Source organism: Molothrus aeneus, chromosome 6 (genome assembly GCF_037042795.1).
Source record: "Molothrus aeneus isolate 106 chromosome 6, BPBGC_Maene_1.0, whole genome shotgun sequence".
NCBI classification, from domain to species: Eukaryota; Metazoa; Chordata; class Aves; order Passeriformes; family Icteridae; genus Molothrus; species Molothrus aeneus.
The window spans coordinates 9,953,016-9,977,547 of NC_089651.1; the positions used below are offsets into that span (position 1 = coordinate 9,953,016).

At 50.6% G+C, this 24,532-nt stretch overlaps 1 protein-coding gene across 1 annotated transcript in view; it reads left to right on the forward strand.

Annotated features, from left to right (window-relative positions):
* Nucleotides 1-3,300: 3,300 nt before the first annotated feature.
* The window catches only part of LOC136557600 (epidermal growth factor receptor kinase substrate 8-like protein 2), a 49,527-nt gene continuing 28,295 nt past the window's right edge, over nt 3,301-24,532 (forward strand). Inside the window, exons 1-3 of the mRNA XM_066551659.1 lie at nt 3,301-3,446; nt 22,436-22,500; nt 23,519-23,574. Of these exons, the coding sequence (XP_066407756.1) occupies nt 22,457-22,500; nt 23,519-23,574 (100 nt within the window). The 5' untranslated portion in view covers nt 3,301-3,446; nt 22,436-22,456. The remainder of the gene's footprint in view (nt 3,447-22,435; nt 22,501-23,518; nt 23,575-24,532) is intronic.

Genomic DNA, 24,532 nt, shown 5'->3' on the forward strand with positions numbered 1-24,532 from the left:
ATGGAATGTGCCATCACATGCTTGTTCCAAGGAGTGACCAACATACCGAGCTGTCCCTGCCCCATTAACGATCAAAGGACACAAGCAAAACTCTTCCTGGATGGGCACAAAAAAAAGCACAAACTTTTCCTCGTGTTTGCACCTGCCTTACACGAAGGTCTGCCCACAGAACAACTGACAGGTTCTAAAAGGAATATTGTAAAGTGGAATTTTTACCTGAATGCAGGTGATAACAGCAAACAGGGTCACACAGGTTAATGTTGAGTCACAGCTCCTGTGCTTCACCTTCTTGAGTGATCACCACAAACAAAATAAACACAAATATGAATTATAAAACATGGTGAACCCTTTGCTCCCTTCCCATCACCTGGGTGTAAAACAAGGATCAGCAGAGAGTGCCAGTACTTAGTGATAGTGAGGCATGGGGTAAATATGCACATAGGATAACAAACATTAATTTTTTTGGCTCGTTTCAGGGCAGGGCCTGATGGCTGCAACTGTTCAGAGCCCTGGCTGGCTATCAGTGCCTGCTGGGCTCAACTGGCACCAACCTGGACTTGCATTCTCACAAGGGCAGGACAGCTCTGGTTTCAGTTTTCCAATTCCAGATAAAATTGTCCATGAACTCTTTTGAGGGGTACTGCAGCTGTTGACAGCCCTGCACTCTAAGATGAAGCATGAAGCCTGGAATCTTCAGACAACTCCTTCATCCCAAGTATTTCCAGGCTTTCAATGGGAATTGTCAATGTGTTGGTGTCCCTGATTTCATGGTGGCATCTCTCAATGCTGAGGTGGTACAAAGACCCAAAGTGAATCAGCTTCAGAGAGTTTCCCTAACCAGGAGCTCCTTTCCAAACTGTTCCCACTGCTTGGAGAAGCAGGGCAGGCATAGTGAAGCCATTGATGACATTTGCCAGACATACAATCGCTGGAGCTTTTAATTACGAGGCCCAGCCCTTCTGAAACAGGACAAGCAAGTTGGATGCAAACAGCATTAAAAATTTAGAGGAACACATATTTTGAGGAGCTGGGTTTGGGTGGTGTTTACTCGACAAGTCTTTGTTCTCGAGCCATCACAGGGGTGTCTGCCGCCAAGCTGATTTAAAAGGCTGATCCTGAGAGGCAAGTCAGCCTCCCGGGATTTCCAAATTGGAGATACTGGAAGATAGGGTGTTATGGGTCCATGACTTTATGGTGTCCCTCTGGAGTGGCCTGGTGCTCCAGTGAAGGAGGGAGGCTGAGGACATGCACTCAGTTGATTCCACACCTGGGAGCCATGACAGGAACCACCACCATACCACAGGGTGATTCCTTCCTGCCAAACCATTCCATGATTCTCCATTTGCCTCTGGCCCACCCTCACCGGCACCAGCTGTCAGGTGGGACAGCTGGGAAGGTGTAATAAGCTCTGCTGTGGTTTTCTTCTCTGCCCAGAGGAAAAGTTGCTGCCTCTGCAGAGCAGTTAAGAGATTTGCTGTGGGGCACAGCAGCTCACAGTAGCCCTGTCTTCATTGTGAATGCAGAGCTGGATAGGAAGCAGTGCCTTAAAACACCATCCTGTCAACTCCCTGTTTGCATCCCAGGAAAGTCAGCCAAGCCCAGCAGTCCTGCTGAAATACCTCAGTGATGTGTTTCAGGGAGTAGGGATCTCCTGCACAAAACCTTCTGGCTGCTGAGGCTCACAAGGCTCCAGCACGGCTGACATTCCCACTGCATTTCTCTTGTGTTGGACTGATATTCCTCTGCCTGGTACAGCAGGCATTCCCTAAATCCTGCCTTTCCTAGGGCTGGCTGTGTTTTCACAATCTGTCCCCGGGGATCCTGATGAGGATGATGGGGCACTGGGTGGGAGTGTCACACCAAGTATCGGTTCGTGTTCTCCCGCAGCAAAGCCGAGCTGTCTCTCCTGTCAAAGCCGAGCTGCAGAAATGCCGGCTGTCAGCAGGGAGCTGCTCTCCCCCTGCCCGCCCGGCTCACCCGGCCGCATTCCTCCCACAGGAACTCACCAGGGCGGCTCCTCCGTGCGTGCGGAGCCTGGACCCGGGCCAAGCCCTGCGCTGGGCAGAAGCCCCTCAAAGAAACCCACAGCAGCGGGAAACTCAGCAAATGTAAAGCTAAAGAGTTTGGGCTTCTCCCAGACTGCTGTCCTGAGGGGGAAGCTTTTCCTTGTTTCTTTCCCTAGTGTCGCAGTTCAGCTGTTTCCTCCCAGGGCCAGCAACACGGGTTCTCACTTCACATGGGCATGGCAGTGGTTCAACACACAGCCTGGGCTTGGTGGGGAAGCCTGCAGACACGTGAACTTCCACAAAAACACTCTCAAAAGCCTCAGTTTTGGGAGAGGAATGGCTAACCAGAATGAGCCCACCCTGCCATGGACACATCGCTATGATTCAGCCGATATCTTCCCTGCCAAGCACACCTTCCACTATCCCAGGTTGTTCCAAGCCCTGTCTAACCTGGCTTTGAACAATTCCAGAGATGGGGCAGCCACAGCTTCTCTGTGCCAGAGCCTCAGCATCCCCACAGGGAAGAATATGTTCCCAATATCCCATCTAAATCTACTCTTTCATGGAAGAGCTGGGGCAAAACGAGGGGGTTTATGGCCACATAAGCCCAAGGAGCGCAGTGCCACAGAGGGGGTACCCCAAAGGGGACTCTGCTCCGCACCCCTGATTGCTTTGGGGAATGTGAGAGAAAGGACGCTTTGCCTTTTCCCTCCGTCTCCCAGCACCTTCCCTTGCCGCAGACGTCGGGACAGAGAGCAGGCAGGGGCGATGCTGGAGGAAAACAAGCCGCGAGCCAGCGCTGAGGAGAGCCCTGGGCTGCACAAAAGGTGCCTTGTTCCCCCCATGAGGCGGTCGGGCAGCACGTCCCCTCCCTCACCGGCGATGGAAAACTGAGCTCCAAGCACTCCTTCACCTCCCCTCGCCACCTTCACCCTTCCCATTGGGTACAAAATGTTCTCGGGAGCAAGAAACCCCAAGTTTAACACGTCCCTCCTGGGCTCTTGGTCGCCTTGCCTGGGGAGTGGGCGAAGGCTGCAGCAGCCTCCGGCGCTGCCGGGGCCACCGGCTCCTGGTTATACAGTAACCTGTTGCTCCGGGTCCCAGCTCCACCTCTCGCTGCCTCCACATCCCTCCCCTCCTCTCTCCTCTGCCAAGGAACCTCTGTCACCTGCTCTCAGACACCCGCGGCGAGCGGCACCGGGAGGAAAGGGCAGCGGGGAGCCACGGTACGGGGACCCCCAGGCCAGGGTGCCGGGTGGGCTCTGCCTCCCACTCTCCTTCAGCCTTCGGGGCATCGGGCTCACAGCCTGTGCAGGCAGGACACGGAGCTTGACTGCTGGAGAATGGCAGCAGGATTTAACTAGGAAGGCACGGGAAACTGGGAGAGAACTCACGGGAGCTGAGCGAACTGCGGGAAACGAGAGCGGCTTCTCAGCACCGGTGAGTCCCTCTTTGCAAATCCTAAAACTTCATCCCCCTCCCCAGCTTTTATCCACTTCAAAAGTCTGTCCGATTCTGCTGTGGAGGGAGAATGGCTGGAGAGGGGTTGTGGCTGGGAGAACTATCAGTGTAGTTTTCTGTTGTTTTAATTAAAAAATATGAAAAAACGTACTTTTCCCAGCATTGTGTTTTCTGAGTTTTTTCCCCCCATCCTGGTGATTCCCCACCGGATGAGATCCAGTAGGTGGCACTTTCTTGGCAGCAAAATGTCCATTTGGCACAGAGCGAGGCATTTTTTCTGTTCCTAATGAAGTCTGGAGACGTAGTTTTGAGCAGCTGTTTGTTTGCAAACCTCGGGGCTTCCTCTTTTGGGGAAATGTGTAGAATTTCAGGCCGTTCCCCGCCGGGCCCCTCAAAGAGCTGCTGGTTTTGGTGGGCCAGCTCTCCTTGCCCCTCATCCTGGTAGGATTTGCCACCCGATTTCAGCACTGAGGGAAGCTCAGAGCTGCCGTGTTCCTTCACGTGACAGCTCTGCCTCCTGATGAGATTTCATCTACGTTAACGAGTCGCAGCATTCCCATCCCCTTTCTCTTATTTTCCTGGAAAATGCTGGTGCAAACTCCACTGAGGACAAGGCTCAGGGACAAATGATGTGACTGACATTATTTTCAAATACTGGAAATAACTGTGACACAGCACAGTAGTAAAATCTGGTGATTGCCCTGCTGTAATTAGGACAACAGGGAGTTAACGCTTGTGTTGCTGGGCTGCTCCAAAAGCAGGGATCAGATCCATTGGTAGTTGCTCATCCAGGAGTGCCAGAACTTGGCTGGCATGTACCCCAAAAAAGGACTTTTTCTGAGTAAAGAAGTGACAGAGGCTCAGCCCCCAGCTGATACAGCAAGGACCCACGCACGGTTTTGCTCACGGATGCCACAGGCAACAGCGCATTCCTGGCTCCGTTTTGCTCTGTGAGTTTTCGGTTGATTAAGAAGGAAAATTAGTCCTTCACAGACAGAAAGGGCAGGCAGCAATGCTGAACCAAGGAGCCCTTTAAAAGAGGGCTGGGAAGAGGGATTGTGATCCACTGTGGGAAGGTGTCTGTGAGAGGCAAGGTCGTTGGTTGGCCATGTTTAAAACCAAGGCTTGAGCTGGTGTTTGGGACAACACTGCAGCTCAGATCCACTGTGGTCAGGCCTGCATTGTTCCTGCTGCTGGTTTCCACAGCTGAAGCCTTGGGAAAGAGCCTGTGTTCTTCCAACTGTGTTTCAGCTCTCCAGGTGGTCTAGAGCAGGACCCACTCTGCTGTACTCATCAGGGCAGGGTGGCTTTGTCATGTAATCATAGAGCTTAGAGGAACAGGGGATGTTTTTGGGCACCTGAGGAAAAGTTTGGCACCAGCATTGTTGAACTGGCTGTTGGTGAAGTCCCGGGAAGGGAGCAGCTGTGAGTGACGCTGGAGAGTGGCTGTGACGTGCGCACGCTGCTCCTGTGGGGCCATGGAGCAGTTTGCCAAGGCAAGCTTTCAGTCCTTGGCTTTCTGCCCCTCTGCCCTCACCCCCCCATGTCAGGGTGGGCACACACACCACGAGAGAGGAGGGCAGCAGGGATCCTGCTAAGCACCAGGAGGAAATGTCTTCTGAGCCGCAGGATAGGTATTGCAGGGGCAGACAGAATGTGCCTTCAGTGCCCACCTTTGCTGACTGCAAACCACTCACTATCAGTCAGAGTGACAAAGCCCAGCCTTGAGCCTGAAATAGCCCTGCAGGTTGTTGCTCCTGGGTCTCCATCTGCCCAACTCCCATGGGTGGTGTGATGGGTCAAGAGTAGGACTAGATGATCTCAAAGGTCTCTTCCAACCATGATGATTCTGTGAAGGACACTGCAGAGCAGATGCTGTCTTTGGTGAAGTCACAGCAGCCACCATTTTGTCAGGCTGTGACAAATTGTCATGGCTGCCTGCCTGGATTCATCCAAGGGCGTGAAGAGACAGGGAAGGGTTGTACAGGAAGAACCCTGGCCTGCTTGCTCTGCTCTGGTCACTCAGCCAGGCTGTGGGTACTGAGAGGAGACCCTGCTGGGGCATGGTCTCAGGGCCAAACCTGCCAGAGGTTTGTTGGCATCTGCCCCTGGATGAGATGGCTTGGAATGTGTTGGAAAACAAAATGCTTTTCATAGGGTCACAGGATGATTCTGGAAAAGAAAGATTCAGAAGAGACACTAATGCACTGTAGGACTTGGGAGGTTTCAATCCTTGTGGCAAAAAAGAAGGGAGTGAAACAGGGAGAACAAATGCATTGGCTTGTGTGGGCTTGAGAAACATCCATATGAAATAAGTCCTGAGTGCGTGGGGGACTCTTGGAGCATTATTCCCAGAGGGCTGGATCTGGGACTGCTGCTTTGGAGCACTTTCTGTCATACTCTTGGCTTTCTCCCTTCCATGCCATGGTCTCTCTGAAGTGCTGGGCCAGGGCAGGTTTGTGGTTTTGAAGAAGACTCAGTGTTTTAGTCCTTGAACGGGGCTGATCAGGGCTCATGACTCCTTTCCACAAGTGCAGTCAGCAGCGCTGCCCTTCCCTCCAGGGTGGACAGGAATGCACGGCCTTTAGCCTGCGAGTTTGGTGTCATTGGCAATAAAACAATCACCCTTGGAAAATTCTTGAGCCTAGCCTAGTGACCCCCAAGCAGAAGTGCCAAGTAAAGTCCACTGCTACAACTTGTTGGAGCGACAGGGATGACCTCCTGCACTCTGCTAGAGCTTTACCAGCAGCTCAGTGTCTGCCTGGCATCACAGCTCCCATGGAGTGCCAGCAGATCCAACAGCACTTGGCTCTGCCAGCATGGACTCCTGAACCACCTGTTTGGCCAAGGCAATGCAGGTGCCCAGAAACACCCATCTACCTGCCCAGGAGGTGTTTATGTTTCCCACTGCAAGGGAGGGGAAGGGTGGAAAGGAAGGAAACCCTCCCTGCTCATCCGACTGCATTGCAGGGGAGTCCTTGCACCATCAGAAATGGTGCCAGGCACTGTACCACACCTGAGAGATGCAGGAGGTGAGATCCAAGGAGGCCCAGGAGGCCTGAGAGCACAGTTTGGCTCTGGATCTCCACCTGCCCACAAGACCATAGTTAGGAATGCAGCAGAGCAGAAGGATTTTCATGGAGTGGGGAGGCTATGAGTGAACAGCATATCTGTCTGCTTGCAGTGGGTTTAATATGTCAGGGTCAGGGAAAAATATGCTGTCATTTAGGTGTTAAGAGAGAAAGGAAAGGGATCCAGGGAGAGCTGCTCCCACATGGACATGGCCGCCTCTGCACATAGGTGAGGGTTTGTCTTTTCCCAAGGCAGAGAGAGTTTTCCTTTCTCCTGGGCTGATGACAGTACCGCCTTCAAAATTGAAATGCATGATGCCACGGGGGTAACCAAAAAAGTCCTGGCATTTTACTTCCTGGTAATCCAGATAAATTAGGAAGAATTGCAATTAAGAAGGGAGGGAAGGGTGTGTAGCTGAGCTGGACCGGTTTGGAGATATTTCCCATTCACCTGAACTGCAATTCCCCAGGAGAGCCCAGCCCTTGTTCCCATTATCCAGATGCTCCCAAGGGTGTTTCTGCAACGTGCTCACTGCCACTGAGGATCTGCCGAGGAACAGAACAAAAGCTTCCAACCCTCGGGAAGAAGTGGGGAGTCACAGGCTCTGCCTGCTCAGCTGCCCTGGGACAGGGACTGAAGTGCCCAGACAAGCTGCTGGGGCCCTGATTTGGTTGGAAGCACCAGGTGAGGCCTGGAGGTGCCTCTTCCTGCAGGCACAGTGGGATGCAGGGACCCTCACAAGGGAAGAGGCTGGTGGCAGAGGCTGGGCTGCTCTAGCCTGTCTGGCACAGAGCTCAACCCTTCCTGGGATGCTCTGTGCTCTTACATCCATCCCTGCATTCAGAGGAGGATCCAAATCAACCCCTCTCACCAGCATCTCCCACAAAGGTTCTCCTTGTCCTGCTGAGACGCGCAAACACATCTCACATGTGAGAAATCCTCATCTCCAGTGCCAGGGGTACATTCCCCCATCCAGTCCACACTTGGGGTTTCACCTGTCGAGGTATTAGCCCACCTATTCACCTCTTCTTTCCCACTCCCTGGACAGTGCCATAGCTTCTAGCAGCAATTTCAGCTGTAATGGAGGAGCTGAACACCCTCAGGGTGACAGGATGGGATTTTGCAACAGCCTTGGCTGTCGTGCAACGATATAAGCTGGGGACAGTGTGGCTGGACAGTGCTCAGGAGGAAAGGGACCTGGGGGTGCTGGTTGACAATCGGCTGAACATGAGCCAGCAGTGTGCCCAGGTGGCCAAGAAGGCCAATGGCATCCTGGCCAGTATCATGAACAGTGTGGCCAGCAGGAGCAGGGAGGTCATTCTTCCCCTGTACTCAGCACTGGTGAGGCCACACCTTGAATATTGCGTCCAATTCTGGGCCCCTCACTTTAGGAGGGACGTTGAGATGCTTGAGCGTGTCCAAAGGAGAGCAACGAGGCTGGTGAGGGGCTTGGAACACAAGCCATATGAAGAGCGACTGAGGGAGCTGGGGTTGTTCAGCCTGGAGAAAAGGAGACTCAGGGGTGACCTTATCACCCTCTTCAACTTCCTGAAGGGTAGCTGTGGTGAGCTGGGGGTCGGTCTCTTTCTCCGGGCAACAACAGACAGAACAAGAGGACACAGTCTCAAGCTGCGCCAAGGGAGATGCAAGCTAGAAATAAGGAGGAAGTATTTTACAGAAAGAGTAGTCAAATACTGGAATCATCTACCCAGGGAGGTCGTGGAGTCACCATCCCTCGAAGAGTTTAAAAAAAGACTGGATGTGGCACTTGGTGCCATGATCTAGTTGAGGTATTAGAACATGGGTTGGACTCGATGATCTTAAAGGTCTCTTCCAACCTAGAATTTCTGTGATTCTGTGATTCTGTGATTCTGTGATGGGCAGGTGTGGCACAAATGAGCCCTCATGGGCCTCCAACCTAGCCTTGCCCCAGGTGAAGGCAGAACTTTCCATGGCTGGTGGAACAGGAACACTCCACATTTGTGGTCTGAGGTCTTTCAGCACTGCCTTGGAGTGGGACAGAAAGAATTTTCTGGTTATTATTTTTGGTTATTTATTTTTGGTTTCTGGTTGGGGCACTGACCCCCAAAAGCTTTCATGATTTGAATTTAAGTTTAGTCCTTCTTGCTTCCTTTTTTCTTTTTTCCCTTCCTCTGTCTTATCAGTCTCAACTTGTCCAGATCTATATCCTACAAAGGTAAAGTGCAGCCCATCAAATGGCAATAAACCAAAGTTCAGGCACCACAGCTGATTCAGAAAGTGAAGTAGTGCTGCTGGTGGGATGGCGATTGGGATCAGGCTGAGTCAACACCACCCTCCCCCAGACTGTTTACACCTAACTTCCCTGTTGCTCAGGATGGACAGAAGTGGGAATCATCTGGCAGCTGAGAATCTCTTACAAATGTTGGCTGCTGGAACTAGAGCTGAGGGTGGCTCCAGATTCCCTCACCAGCAAATACAAGGTGAATCCCAAACCTGACCCACCTCCCTGCTGTGGACATGCCAGCAGCTTGTCCTAGTCTGTCACTCATTCCTCACTGCCACCATCAGGACTCTCTTGGGTCAATCCTTGTCCCACCAGTGCTGCCAGCCAGAATTGTGACTTATGGATACAAACTCTTCCAAGTACTCCAAACTCCTCTGTGTCCTTTTCACAAGGGCATGGAGTGACAGGACAAGGTAGAATGGCCTTAAGCTGAAGGAGGGTGGCTTTACATTAAATTTTGGGAAGAATTTTTTCCCTGTGAAGGTGCTTAGGCCCTGGCACAGGTTGCCCAGAGAAGCTGTGGTTGCCCCATCCTTGGAAGTGCTCAAGGCCAGGCTGGACAGGGCTTGGAGCAACCTGACCTAGTGGAAGGGAGGGACAGGGCATGGTCCATTTCCCATAAAGGGAAACGGAACTTTTTTTCAACCTGAACCATTCGATTTATGACATGATAAATCAGGTTTGAGGCTTTCAGTGGAGACTCTATGGAGGCAAAGCAGTGACTTCACTGTCTGTGATGAGATAAACACAGAGGTGTCCATTTGCCTGAGCCTGAGACAATCCTTTTATCAGCAAATTCATTTCATAAAAACACCAGGGAGAGGAGAAGAGAGAAAGGTAATTTGCACCCACGATATCCCTTAATAAATCATAGGCTGAAGCCTACTCTCATTCCTGACACTGCTGCCTCTTAATTATAGCTGTGTTCAGCTGAGGAGACAGAGGAGGAGAGCTGGGCGCTTTGCAGAAGGGAGCACTAATTAAAACCTCTTTTCTCTGGGAAGATATTAATGTCTTCCTCTGGGGCAGAAGCAAATGGCCTTGTCTGTGGCCATTCCCGCGGGTTAACCTGTAACTCTGACTTTCACACAGCCAGGCAGTTTGTCCTGTTTTTGGTACCTGCTGCTCTCAGCATGGCTTCTTGGCTGAGATATGGGACTTTCAAAAGTCCTTGAAAAAGGAAGAGCAATAACATGTACCCAGGAAGCCTGTGCAGGAGTGGAGGTAAGGTTAGGTAGTAGGGGTGGCTCCTCAGTCCAGGTACAGACCACAAAAGGGTTTTGCACACTATCCCCTGATATGTGACACAAGCAGGATTTCTGAGATGGAGAGAGTACCCCAGACTGCATCCAAACAAATCCTCTGATTGGAGTTATGTGGACTTTAACAGGCATGATCCACTTCCCCATGAGAGGAGAGTCCACGCCCTCAGGCTGGTGGGGGAAGGAGTCTTGCACCATCAGGTACCTGCACACCAGCATCTCTGCCTGATCTCCTGATGGGTTTGAGACCTGGTCATGCAGGCAGGCACATTCCTGATTCACTTCTTTTTCAGTGCAGGAGAACAGAAACCCTGCCAAACTGTGGGAGGGGAGTGGTACATCTGAGCCATGGAAATGACACTTTGACCCACTGAAGTCAAAGGGCTGATTCTATGATTCTATCTATGTTTCCATGATTCCCAAAGAGAGTAACTTAGGAATCTCCAGCTGCCTTGCAGAGTTTCCATAGCAGGGAACCCAACTGGTGAAGGAAGGCTCTAGTCCAGCATCCAGGTACATGCTCACTCCAACCTGGCATTCAAGCCAGAGTCAAAACACAAGGAAAATATTGGGCTGGATTTTCCCCCCTTGTTTGTTTTGCAACAGAAGGTGCAGGGCAGGATTGTAAAAGTAGCATGAAAGACTCTCAGGGATAACTTCAAGAGCTGTCAGGTTTGCTGTGAGTTGCTACTGCTTGGAAAATAGGTTGATAAAATTTCAGAAGCTTAAAAAAAGCCAGAAAAGCTGTGCCTCTGTCAGAGAAGCTGCTGCATGGAGTGAGGCAGGAGCAGGTTCAACAGGATAAATTGAGAGCAAATGTACCAGAGCTGTGCTCATTGCTGGTCTCTGCCAGAACGAGCAGGTAACACCCAAGGTGTGGTCGGGCTATCGGCTGCCCGAGCAATCTCTTGACAAGGAAGCACCTTTTGCTGCTGCTGTGTTCTCTCTGAGCTTAAAAACAAACCAGGAGCAGCCCCTGTATCTGTGACTTCAGCCCTGAAACTTGCAGTGCTCTTCAGCTTGGGAGAGGGACACTGAGATGCTGCTCTCCTTGAGATCTGTGATACAGCCTGTGGCATGGAGACAGGGAATGAGGGACCAGCTGCTTCCTGCTGACAGAGCTGGGGGGCATCCCATGAAACCAGCAGCTGGTGAGTGCAGCAGGAAAAAAAGGAGGTGGCTGAGAACATCATGCAGAGCCAAGTATGGAGCATCCTGCCACAGGCCATTCAGGATGCCCAGAGTTTACAGAGCTTAGACAAATGCAGTTGGAGAAATTCAGGGATGGAAAAGGGCACCAGGAGCTCTTCACTCGCACTGCTGGAGGCTGGGAAATGCAGAGAGGCTTCCTGTGCTTCCATCCTGTTCCTGGCTTCTCCTCCAGGTATGCATGAGTGCTGCAGCCGTGTGTGCCCCCAGCCTGCCACCAAGCAGAACTGAGGGCAGGTGATGGGAGAGGTGATAGACCACCCCACATTCAGGCAGCTGCTCCTGGCTCCTCTGAGCCAAGGGGAGGATGGAAGGGAGGAGAGGAGCTCTGGCCTCAGTGACTGCTCGGTGTAAGGAAATGTTGTACAGGTTTAGTCAGAGCCCAGGAAGGGAGGCCTGAGACCAGCCAAGCAGCCAAAGCCCTGCCACAGCCACATGCAAACTAGACCAGACAGGTCCCAGAACATCTGCTCCACACCTGGCACGAGCCTGGAAACACTCCTGCTCCCTGCTCCCTTCTCCCTGCCTGCCAACAGCTGGTGAGCAGACAGTCAGAGGTGAGAAGGATGATGTGGAGCAGGAGAAGGTTATGGGGGAGATCTGGGCTGCCACCATCCTCAGCAGTCCCTGGTATTTTCCCAGAGCTGCTTCCAACATGATCTGCCCTTCCAGGTGCCTGTGGCTGTCAGGATGCTGCTCAGAGTGCTCTGCTCTGGTGCCGTGTGGGTGATGGACACACAGCTTCTTCTCTTGGAATCCTCCTGACAACTCAAGCTAAAGGAGCACTTGGGTAGCTCATGCCATCCCTGAGCATCCATGAGCTCAGCTGTAGGCCCCCAGGGCAGGATTCAGGAACACCTGGCTGAGGAGCACCAGGAACAGCTCTTTGTCCTTCCCAAACCACAGGTATTCCTGTGCTCTCAGGGCCACCTGCCCCTCCCTTCAGAACAACCTTCCCAGAATATACCAGGTTCTCCAGTGTGCATGTTTAGGCACAACTCTGCTTCTGCCAACCTTTCTCTGCTCCAGAGGGGTTGCATAAACCTGTGGCTCATTTAAGGATCAGACCCCAGTGACAGTCAGGCCAGCAAGGAGAGTTCAGTGGTTTTAAACCCCAGGTCATGGTAAGCACCACCTGGCTCCCCTTTGGCTGCAGGAGCATCCATGTGGCCTGTGTTGGCCCCACTGCGTGCCAGCTGCCCTGATCCTTCCACACACACACCTTGCCCACCTAGCATAAAAGGGATTTCTTGCTCCTTTCACCCCCTCCTCTGAGGATTACAGGGTTATGCAGGGCAGAAGGCATCTCAGGAGATCTCCAGTCCAACCTCAAGCAGGGTCAGCTCTGAAATCAGAGCAGGCTGCACAGTTACTCCTGCTGTTCTTGAAAATCTCCAAGAATGAGATGGCACAACCTCCCTGGGCAAACCTGCTCCATAGTGCTGGGGTTCCCAGAGCAGAAACCCTGTCCTTCATGTGCCCTGCAAAGCTTTAGCCTTTGGAACTGGAAATCTCCATGCCAAAGACCCTGTGTGCACACAGTAGTGCCCAGGGAAGCCTTTCCTCTCTAAGGCACTGCAGGAAACTCTTCTCTCCCCTTCCCAGCCCTGGAATCAGTCTGGTTCCTCCTAGCCCAGCTCAGACTCCCATCCCAGCCTCTGCATGGACCAATTGTGCTTTTTCCTCCTCGCCCTTGCAAGAGATTAATTTTTTTTTTTTGTGGCAAGATTGTTAAAACAATTCTGCACCGCAAGATTAGAAACTGCCATTTGAATTATTTTGATAAACCCAGCCTCACACATCCTTCTATTCTATACAGAACAAAGGGCAAAGGGAATGGGGTTTATTTTGGTTTTGGAATGAGCTCTCCTGGGACTGTTTTGGTTACTGGGTAACTGGATGTTCAGGCTGAAAAACCCTTCTGTGGTCTCATCCACAGCTTTGCTGAAAGCCCAAACATTGGAAATCAACCCAGTGATTTCCTGTGACTGTACATCTTGTCTTCTGACCCTAGAAACAGAGCAGGGCATCCTTCAGCTGGGTGTGAGTATTTTGAAGCGGAACATGTTTTGTATCATCAATGAATATTATGGTTCCTATAGGGACTCTGTGAAAATCCAAAAATCTCAGCATTTTGCATGTAAAACAAATCAGTGATGGACAGCAAAAGTCCCTTTGCATGAACTCCCATTTCTGCCTTTCAGAGGTGAATGGGAAGAGATAAATCACCATTTTTCCATTTAAAAATTTATCTACCATGATAATATATATGAAAATACCAACTACAGAAGGGAAAAACTACATTAGACTGCGACTAAAAAAGCTCAAGTGATGTTTTCAGACCAAAAGCTGACCTGAGCCCCACCACATCTCCAGGATCCACTACTGAGCTGGTTAAACTGGCTGTTTTCCTGCAGTGACACTCAGAGCCAATTTTCCATGTGCCAAGTTTAGCTCAAATGAATTGTTACAAATAGCCAAAAATACCCAGGCAGGATATGAGTAGGAAGCACAACATAGGATGGGAAGAGATAGCAGTTGTCATCATTATTGTTGAATGTTGTCATCATTAGCTTAAAAAGGGTGGAAAAGCCTTAAATATCAAATGAGATTTTTAAGAGATTAATCTCCTCCCTTAATTCTTCTGCCCCACCCTCCCAACAAAAAGCCCAGGATGAGTTTTTGAGCAGGAAATGAAAATTACTGATACTTCCCAAGCCCCAAACCCCTATTGCTATAGACAAAGATTTGAAACAGGAGCAGAGTGGAATAGCTCCTCCCTGGTATGGGCAGAGGGAGATGGGCTGCAACCCTCTCCCTTTCTTTGGGGAAAGATGGGATGTTGTAACCTTTCTACCTAGGCAGAAAAGGATTTTTAGTTCAGATTGGCCAATTACTTCTGCAGATTTACCAATCTTCATCAAACCCCAGAGAGTTTGAGCTGACATTGCTAGAGACAAACTGAAGCTAAACCTGGCCCCAAAGTGGCTCTGAGCCTAATAACAGGTTTTCTCTAATAGAGAAAAAGCTCTTGGCACACCAACTGCCCTGCTAAATGCCTGAATTTCTGCCAGGGAAGTGAATCAGCATTTCAGGGAGTGACCAAAAATGCCCTTCCTTAGGAGGAGGTAGTGGAAAGGTCCCTTGGATCTCAGCTGCTCTGTCTTGCTCATGAACCAGTCAGCATGGGGAGTGCACTGACAAACATGACTCCCTCTCGCCCCTCCTGAGGGGATGAGGAACCAGCCACACCCCCCAGCTTTGCTTGGTGCTTTTCAGCCCAGTTTGGGTTGGCAGCAGCTAGGCAAGGATGGTCAGCTGTATCATGCTCTGCCTGGGGCTAAAGGTTGGGAATTACTGTGGAAAATGAATCTCCCTGCCAAATGCATCTGTTAGGCTTTACAGCTGTCCTGTTAGGGGTAAGGAGGCAGGAATGCTGAGGCTGGCTCGTAGGGATTGCACAGGATTGATGTGAAGAGGGCACTGTGTTCTTACACATTACAGCAATCATCTAATGGAAAATTAAGACACTTGAGTGATTAGCTCAAACAGCAAGGTCAACCTGTCCCCTACCTGTACACCCGCACCTAGTGAGAAATTATTGATCCCCACCAGACAAACCAGAACCACCCAAGGGTATCAGCATGGTCCCTGTTGGACCAGGCAGCTTTGAAGCTTCTGGAAGCAGTCTTGTTGTGGGTGCTTTGAATAAACAGAACACCACCTTCCAGCACGGATGTCACAGTCCTGAGCTTTGTTCCTGGAAATCCCACCATGACAAACACCACTCCACTGTGCTTCTGTCCATCAGAGCTGTGACATTACTGTGGGAAGCAGTAGGGACACAACAGGAACCCTCACAACTCCATCCAAGCTTTAGCACATCCTCATAGATTCTGGGATGGTTTGGGTTGGAAGGGACCTTAAAGCCCACCCAGCTTCACTCCTTGCCATGGGCAGGGACACCTTCTCTTAGACCAGGGTGCTCCAAGCCCCATCCGACCTGGCCTTGGACACTTCCAGGGCTGGGCAGTCTGCAACCCCCACCGGTGCCAGCCTTTCACCGAGTCTCCCATCTGTTCCACAGATGCCTTCGAGCTTGGAAAAGCCATCAGAGAAATATTCCAGCTCTGCAGGAGGTGCACAGGAGGAACAGCTCTGAGAGCTGGTGCCTGCAGCCAGGAACATGAGCATACAGCCAGTTTCAGGATTTTGGTGTTTTGCCTGAACACAGATTAATGCCCTTCTCCAGGCTGGGCTCGGCTGTTATCCATCCTGCTCTGGAATATGACACGCACAGGCAAAGTCGCTCCCTATTTTTACTGGCCTGATCTCTGAGTCCTGATTTTTAGACAGAGCAAAGAAAAAGCTTCCCTTTCATCAAAAGTATGAAATCTTTCCCATGTCTAAAAATCACACCTTTAAACCCCTTGCTGCTGGTGAACCAGTGCACAGAGTACAGCACCAGGCTGGGAAAAGGGGATAATTTTGGGGGGTTGTGAGTTGAATAAGGATGCAGAGCAGAGAAACCTTCAGCATGACAACAACCAGTGCTTTCTTCAGCAAACTTTTTGGATACCAGGCATGCTACACCCACAGGTCCTGGCGGCTCTGGAGCCATCCAGCCTTTCCCTTGCATCCTGCCCAGACAGTCCCATGGCCAGCTCCAGTCTCCCACAGCTCCTTGGCTCCCACCTCCCAGGAGATGGGTGGTGCTAGGGACAGGATTAGCTCACAGAAGGTGTGGGCACAAAACAAAAACAGGACAGAGGGGAAAAAGCTACAAATTTCCTCACAAAACTCCTCTCTTCCCAGGAAGCCAAGGGAACACGTCATGCTGGTTTTTCTTCCTGGGCAGTACAAGTGACTCACATGACACTTTCTCCCAGTTGGGTAGTTTTGAACTGGGGTCTTTTAATTTAAACTATTTAATGAGGTTTTATGTAAGGAATGCTCATTCATCTTCCTCCGTCTTTCCAAAGGCATCCATTAATATTTAATGTGCTGTTTCTGGGCCTGGCTCTCTAGCTTTCTAAACTGCAGCCCAAGCATGGATAATGCTCACCTTGGAACCCCTGGCAAGACACACAGCAAGCCCAAACCTGCTCCCTGTTTTCCTTCCACCCAGCTCCTGCAGAATTCCTCCAATAGAGAGGCAAGGTGTAAATCCAGGAGCTGTGACTCGGCACCAGGACTCTGCAAACAAGTCTTTCTGAGGGGTGGTGGAGCCAGCTTCCAGTTTTTTCCCAAGATCTTGAAAACTGTGGCCATTTGTGCATTTTCCCTGGGTATTTATAGAGCAGGGCGCTGTCCAGACCTGCTTTTGGTTGTAGCCCTGGCAGGAAGGTTTTACTTTCTGGCAGGAATATTTGGTTGGTTCAGACCTTTCCTTTCCCACTCCAGCCTGTGGGCACCAAGGGCCTCCAGTGCCACTGGACTCTGGACTGGGACCTAAATTAAGGTCTGCTTGTGGATCACCATGGACACATTCTCTCTATAGGCAGTTCATGAATCTCCAATCAGGAATATGTAAATATTGGCACTTTTGCTCTGTAGTGCCAGTTTGTGTTCCTGAGCTCCCAAGGCTCCATTTCATCCCTGTGGAGACCAACAGGAAATCCAGATGGGATTCAAAGGGGGGTCAGGGTCCACCAAAGCTGGTATGGGGGTGGCTGTAGGTCTGAGATGCCTCAGTCCAAATGACTGGCTGCCACTTCTGCCGTGGAGGCTAAAGAACACTTGGTTCCTCTCTGCCCAGACCTGTTGGGCTGGGTTATATTTATCCAGGTGTTTGTCTTCTGGAGAATCTCCACAATGTGAACAATTTGATGTGCAGTGCAGGGAGTGTATCCTTCAGACACCGGGCAGGTTGTACCTGGGGACTGCCTCTGCTGGAATGTGGCACGTGCCACACACACCCTGGAGCTCCACTCCCCTCCTTCCATAGGCTTCTGTCTTTCCAAAGGGACCCATGATCCTGAGTGGCTCCATCACTGTAAAGGTAACTTGAAAGGGTGGAAGAAAGAAAAAACAGAGGACTTGCCACTTTCCAAGTAGTGGTGTTCTGACTTGGTCCTGCTGAACAACCAAGGCCTGATTTTGAAAAAACAGGGTTTGGAAATTTTGGATGGGACAAGATCTTGGCTTGCTTCTCCAAGGAGAAACAACAACCTTTTCCTCTGTTTGGGTGTCAGCCTCTCTGCTCTGGATTTGCATTTCCTGATTCTTTCTGACTAACCCAAAGATTATTTTTTTAAAGAGTGCATGTTCCTGGCAGAGACCCTGAGTTTCTCCTGGTGAGCCCTGAAGCCATCCTTACGGGCAGGTTCAGAAAAGCAACTAAAAGCAGGAGAAGGGTGGTTCCAGGAGGCTGGACCAGCAGACCAGAGACCCATGTGAAATTCTCAAGTCAAGCACAGCTTCTGGGGTCCCTCTCACAACCACTTTGAGAGATCTAAACCAGTTTCTGTGAATTTAGGAGTCTTGGTGTCTCATGAGGAGCCCTGAGCACACATGTCCCAGTGCCACACGTATGCCCAAAAGGTGTTTTGTTAGTGGATTGATGTGGGATTGTGGCCTTCCCTACCTGCCAGCTCCTTCTATACCATCAGAGACGGTAGGGTAGATTGTGGGAACTGGGGGGATACTCTCAGAGGGTGGGGGAGCTGTCTGGAGCAGGAGCAGTGTAGGACACACACACCACAGTGCCTGTGCTCCCTTTGCTCTCCTGTGAATCCAAGCAGCCCAAGCGTTACAGCACAGCCCATCAAACAGCTTTCTCCAGTGTGACATTGCTGTAGGAAAACACTCAGCAGCCCTAACAGACAGCTTTTGTGGGCCTGAGAAGTCTGAGAGATAACATCGTGTGGTGGCCAGCTCATGTTTCTTCCTGACGCTTTATGTTACGGCCAAGGCTGCTGCCAGTCCAGCATTTCTGCCTGGCCCATCCCCCTGGCACGGGATACACACACAGACAGCAGGGCTACATTGAACCCCTCACCCTAGGCAGGATCCCAGGGGGCATTTCCATCCCAGGGATCTCCCCGGTGCCCAAGCCCCATCACCTCTTTGTGCAGAGATTCCCTTCAGCATGGCTGATGGGGAATTCGGAAGTCCTGTTGCCCCAGGCAGATTTCGGTGGGATGACTGATGGAAACACGGGCAAGGGTTAGAATATGCTTGGAAAAACTTGCTGTTACTCCTAGAACACTTAGTTTAGGGTTTTTGGGGGTTTTGCCATGTTTTTCTACTGTTCCAGCAAAAACTGTTCTGTTCTGACCACCATAAATCCTTGCTGCTACAATCACATCCTAATATTCTCTGATGCCAACAAACCCAGTCTCAGTCTTAAAGGTCTTAGACCCATGAAGAGAAAAACCCACAAACACCAGATGCTGCTGTTATTAACAGTGATGATAATAATAATAATTGCCCTAAAAACCCCACTAGTATTTCACATTTGCACATTGTCCAATCTTTACCCAGAATCCAGAATTTTTCATGTCCTTTCCATGCCCTATAAGAAGTCTGACCACAGCAGATAAGGGAGAACTATACCTAATAAAAATAAAGTAAAACAATAACAGAGATCAGCCCAGAGAGGAGAAAGAGATATTACTTTTTCCCTTCACAAAGTGCTTCTCCACCCTTGGAGAAGAGGGATCAATGTCACAGCTCCCTCTTCAAAGAGACTCAGAGAAAGCCAAAACAATGCATGGCCAGCTTCCATTTGCTATAAAAGTACAGAAATGTGGTGCAGACAATGCCAGGCTCCTGTCACGGCTCCATGTGTCTTTGGGAGGATATTTGACCTCCAAGGATAAGACTGGCCGGAAAGTCAGGGAGTGGGGCTTCCTGTGCTTTAGAGTACAACATGGCTTCACCCACCTTGATGGCCTTCAGCACTGATTTGTGCTGGCCTCCCCAAGTCCCTCTGGGACTTCCTGGCCTGCGCCAGATCAAGGTGCTAGGCTTTAGCCATGCAGTTTAGCTTCCCTCTAGTTTCTCCAGTGGCAGAAGACTGAATTTGAGCCTGGCTTAGCTCCTGGAGTCCATGTCTCATTCCATACCATGCTCATGTGCAAGGCTCAGCTGCCTTGCTTGGTGACCCCAGCAGAGACTCTGCCCTGCACCAGCAAAAGGGTGGGAGATGGTCTTGAAATTGGCTTTGATTAGGCTGACTCAAAGTTAATACCTGCACAGCCACACACTGCATGGTGACACTTGGGTCTCGCCTTCCTTCCTACGCTGCTCCCGCTGGAGAAGGAGGAGGCAGCAGCCACACCTGCTGGGAGATAAGGGGGAGATCAGAACCCTCTAATCAGGGCAGGGAGAAGACAACATCTGGCTGAGGCTGCAGACTGTGGGAGCTCTTAAGGATTCTCCCAAGGGGAGAGAGAACCTAGGGAAGGCCAGCCCACAGCTTCATCTCTCACATCTTGGTTCTGTCCACATTTCAGGTGAAGTGCTCTTAGCCCTCCTTCACCTTTCACAGGCCCAGCTGCCTCTTGATTTAGCAGATTCATTAGAAAGTCTCCAACCCCTTAGGAATGTGCCCTTCCCCCTTGCAGTCTTCCAGTTCAGATTCAATTAATATCCGGCAATTAAGGCTGAATTAAAAGCTTTGGCATGAGGCTCCATCCTGGTTTCACTTGGCCAGCACCACACCACACCTTTGCTGTGACCAGCACAAGGCTGAGCACGGCCACGGCCTGAATGCAGCGGGGAGAGCTGAGCAAAGGGCAAATAGGAAAATAGCAGGAATAAATAAAGAAAAGGGAGCCCAGCATGATAAGGACCTGCTGACTTGGCAGGTGTGTGCACCATTTCCAGTTTCATGGCCTCTTTGGGACACAGGCACCCTGGAAGAGATGAAGCCTTCCAGGTTAGCTTATCATTTGGGGATGCCAGCTGATCCCATCAGGACTTTATTAATCATGAATAACCATGAGCTGAAGAATTCAGGGCTGGTTCCTGCTTCACCCACGAAGCCAAACTCCTCTGCCACTGCCATGGAGTCTGCACCTCTGGCAGCCACCCTGGGTTGCCCCAGATGGGCTCCTCAAAGAGCAGATCCCAGAGGTTTATTTTTTGGACACAACATAGGAAGGAGAAATAAAAAAACAGGGTGACCTTAGCTGGTTCCTCCAGGTGCTTCACAGCTGGGGCTGGGACAGTTCTGAGCTCCATGGGCCAAACCTGGTGACACATTCCTGCTGGAGTAACCTGGATTTCAGTACATTAGGACATGGCCCTGGGGCAGTAAGAAAAAGGGAGCCAGAAATATGACACTAATATGCAGAAACACTCCCAGCTATCATCACATGTGGGACTCAAGTGATTGGGTGGTGCAGAGTAAACAGAACAGAGCGGGGGTTTTAAGAGCCCAAGTTCTCTTTTCCAGGTATCTTATGCTAATGCACAAAGAGATCCAGGAGATAGGAACAGTTTGAGGAATGTAAAAGGAAACCAGCAGACAGCTATTAACAGAGGAAAAATTCACAGGTATCCAAGCTTAGGCACAGAGATGGGTTTTATTACACTCAGAGGGCTTGGCAGACCACCAAGTTTCTATTCTAATGTGATTATGGATTTATATCTCTTATAGGTGTGCATAGAGATTTCAGTATCAACCACAAGAGAGACAAAAAAGGGGGAATTTAACATACTAGCTACTAAAATGCACTTGAGAGTCCTTTCTAGCAGTGTTTGTGCTGAGTGTGTTACTGTGACAGGAAACAGGCTGAAAGTTGTAAGGCTGAGCCCAAAACATGCTGGGGTTCTCCATGCAGTCTGTGTACACCCAAGTACTTCACCAGCATCCTCATAAATGCATCTCTCTGACATCCCACTGACAGTTCTGATAAGATCAGTGAGAACACTCTCTCTGCCCTCACCTCAGGGTGAAACACACAGAGCAAAATACCACAAGTGTTCCAACATGAGGAATAAATGCGGATACGTAAGGAATCTAGGGCAGCTCTGCTGATGATACAACAAGCCCTACAGCAGATAGTCAGCCTTCAGAGGGGAAATCCCAGGTGTCAGGGATGACTCCAAAGTATTCCCTGGGGATTACATACACTTTAGCCTAGATTCAGTGAAGACAAACCCTTGGAGGAAGCTCCACTGCCTGCCCACGGCTGTCATGGCAGCCCTTGGCACATGCCAAGCACACTCAGCAGTTCCTTTGCAGGAAACCCCACTGAGGACACTGAGGAATTTTTTCCTTTAGGCCAGCAACAAGTATTTCAAAGCCAAACCTTTGAATTCTGACAACCTTATCATGAGGTAAGCAGGGTCTGACCCAGGCACAGAAGTGCCCCATAACTTTCCAAAAGAGACTTACTAAAATTTTAGGACATTGCCTTGGCTTCCCTTCAGCTCACACATGCAGCAGAGGTGAAGAGCTTGGATACCAAAACAAATAATTCCCTGAGATCTTATTATATCTTGTTTTCAGGATTTGTCTCTCTTCCCTTGCAGTTCTGCTGTCAGAACAGTGCCTGGATCTCACTCACATCTTCTCCCACATTCTAATTTCACTGGAAAGAAAAGGAAAATGATCTGTGCTGATCCAGTCTGCCTTTCACTAACCACTCACCGCAGTACATTTTCCTTCATCCCTGAGCTGCCAGTAGAGCAGCATTCAGTTATCCCATTTTTCTTTATGTGGTCAGTCCCCTCGTAAAGATAATTTAACAGCTGGCGTAGAGCTTAAAATTACCACATAACAAAAGCTAATGGCACTCATGAAAAATGACCTGGGACACACAGCCATAAGCACATGGGCACAGGCATCTGGAACAGACCATGGAGGCAAAGGGCACCTCAGTCCCTGTTTAACCTTAGGCAGGACAGTGCTGCTGGAAAAAGATGTGTTAGAATGTCACAAAGTTGGGGTGTACCTGGAATGGAAGAGCAAGAGGGAGAGGTGGAAATAGGTTTTGAAAAAGCATCCTGGGATGTGTCACCTTCAGCCTAGGTCAGAGCAGTGAGAGGTGACTGAGAACAAGGAGGAAACATCCTTGTACTCACCTGACTGCTTCATCTGCTTGGAGACCCCAGCTTGGAGGTAGAGAGGGCAGGATGCACACAGATAAATCACCTGAGAGCCTGTTCTATATCCACTGACCCTGTCTCTTGTGCTTCTGCTGCAGTTGCCTGGCCTGTGAAGCAACATGAGTCACAAGGGATCCCTCAACTGCAACCCTGGCTCGTCAAAGTAAGGATCTCCCTGCACCTTCCTACCGTTCAGGATACTCCAAGCAGTCCTACTCATCCCCAAAGTCCCTGGTGTTTGTTTCACCCCTCCTGGGCTCCTCACAAGCTGGAAACTGCCTCACACATCACCTGCCCTGTGCACTGGGGTTTGATAATGGCACTTTAGGTGGAGAGAGCAGAGGGACATCAGGAGCCTCTCCACCAGCAGCCCATGGCAACCTCCAAGTGGAGCCAGAGCCACCAGCTCTCTCCCTCCTTCCTGCTCTGGGTATGAGCACCTGAACCACGGCCTGCCCTCAGGGGGACATGGTGACAGAGCACAAAGCAGCCCCTGGGCACCCGTGGGCTCACTCCTCTGTGCAGGACAGCCCAACCACAGCACCTCAGATCCCACTTGGCTCCTCCTCTGCCAGAGAAAACTTTGTTATCTCCTGGGTGCTCATTCCTACCTGTGACCCATGTACAGGGGGTGGCCCTACATGTGCTGCTTAGAGACTTGACACCCCAAAACTCAACTGTTTCCACACAATTCCACCTTCCCTTACATGGGATATGTTCTATATCCAAGTGCCTGCCTTCAAGGGGTACATGTCCAACATGTCCATTGAGAAGGGATCATCACCTTGGCTCCTGTACTGCCTCAGGTTCAGGTGGACTCAGGGATAACATGGAGGGGGTCTCCCTGTAACTCCCACTTATGGCACACTGGGAGCTGCTGTCCTTAACCCAGCCCCTCCGGAGTGCTGTTCTTCCAGGGGACACTGTGAAGGTAACTCTAGTGGGGACAGGCCTGGCTGGGCTGCTCCGTGTCCTGTTTCCAGCGCTGGGTTCAGTGACATGTGCCTGTGGTGTGGATAACGGGTAGGGTTGCACCGGAGCCGCCGGCACGGCCCACAAGGAAATGCTTTGCAGAGAAGGGAAGGGCTGGTCCCTCTGGGCACTGCAGAGCTGCTGTGTGAAAACTGATGTTAAAAATATTTGGGAGCTGATGGTTGATTTATACCTTCTTCCTTTTTCAGTGGCAGCATGGGCAAAGCCGAGGGAGCCTCCAAGCTGAGTGCAAAGGACTTGTATGGTGAGTCGTGCCTGCAAACATATCCAAAGTTTCCCAAGGCAAAGGCACCTCTGGAGAGCTGGATGTCGATGTTGGGGAGCTTTAGGCTGGAACTCAGTCAAAGCCACGTGAATCCAGAGTTCCATACGCAACAGGCTGGCCTGACCTGGCAGCAAAAAGACACCTCACATCTGTGCTGACACCTCCCACACTGGGGACAGCTGGGATTTTGTGGGAACAGAACATTGCTTCCCTTACCCAGATCCTCCCCAGGTCTGTTAACAAGATCACCTGATAAAGGGCCTCACAAAAGAAAGACTGTCCTCAGCAGGTTAATGATTATCCTCTTCTAACTACTTAGTGAACCATGAAAATTCCATGCCCTTTGGCTCTTTGGAAGTGCAGGGAATGGGCAGGATGGGTGTTTGTGCACAGTCTGAGAGGCAGCACCTTTAGGTATCAATGACAGTTATTCCTGATCTCAGCAGATCCAAGTGTCCCAGGTGAAAATGTGGCCTCTAGGGTGGGCAGAGCAAGCATAAATCATGTGAGAAATCACCTCCCCCAGTTATTTCCTGAGTAAGAAGTTGGAGGTTGTCTGGGCTAACACAAGCAGTTTTTGGGGTGTCCGAGCCTGCCAGCTCTCCCACCTGAGAGCTATGGATTTACCTGGTTGATGGTTTAATTGGGAAGGAACAGGCTGTGTGTGCTTTTCCTTAGGGATCTTCTACTTGATCAGAGATTGTCTTTGGTGGCTATGAACTGCCACTGTGGTTTATTTGTCCCTGAGAAGTGACTCCCTTTGCCCAAGGCTGGAGGTTTATCTATGTGGAGTGGCCTGGAGCAGTGTTCAGAGAGGCCAGCCTCACCTGGGGAGAAGTGGGATGGCAGGGACTGTATTTAGTGCTAAACAAAACCACTGTTTATGTCAATTCACTCCCAAGAAATGAAACATGAGGATAATGGCAGAGCAGAAATT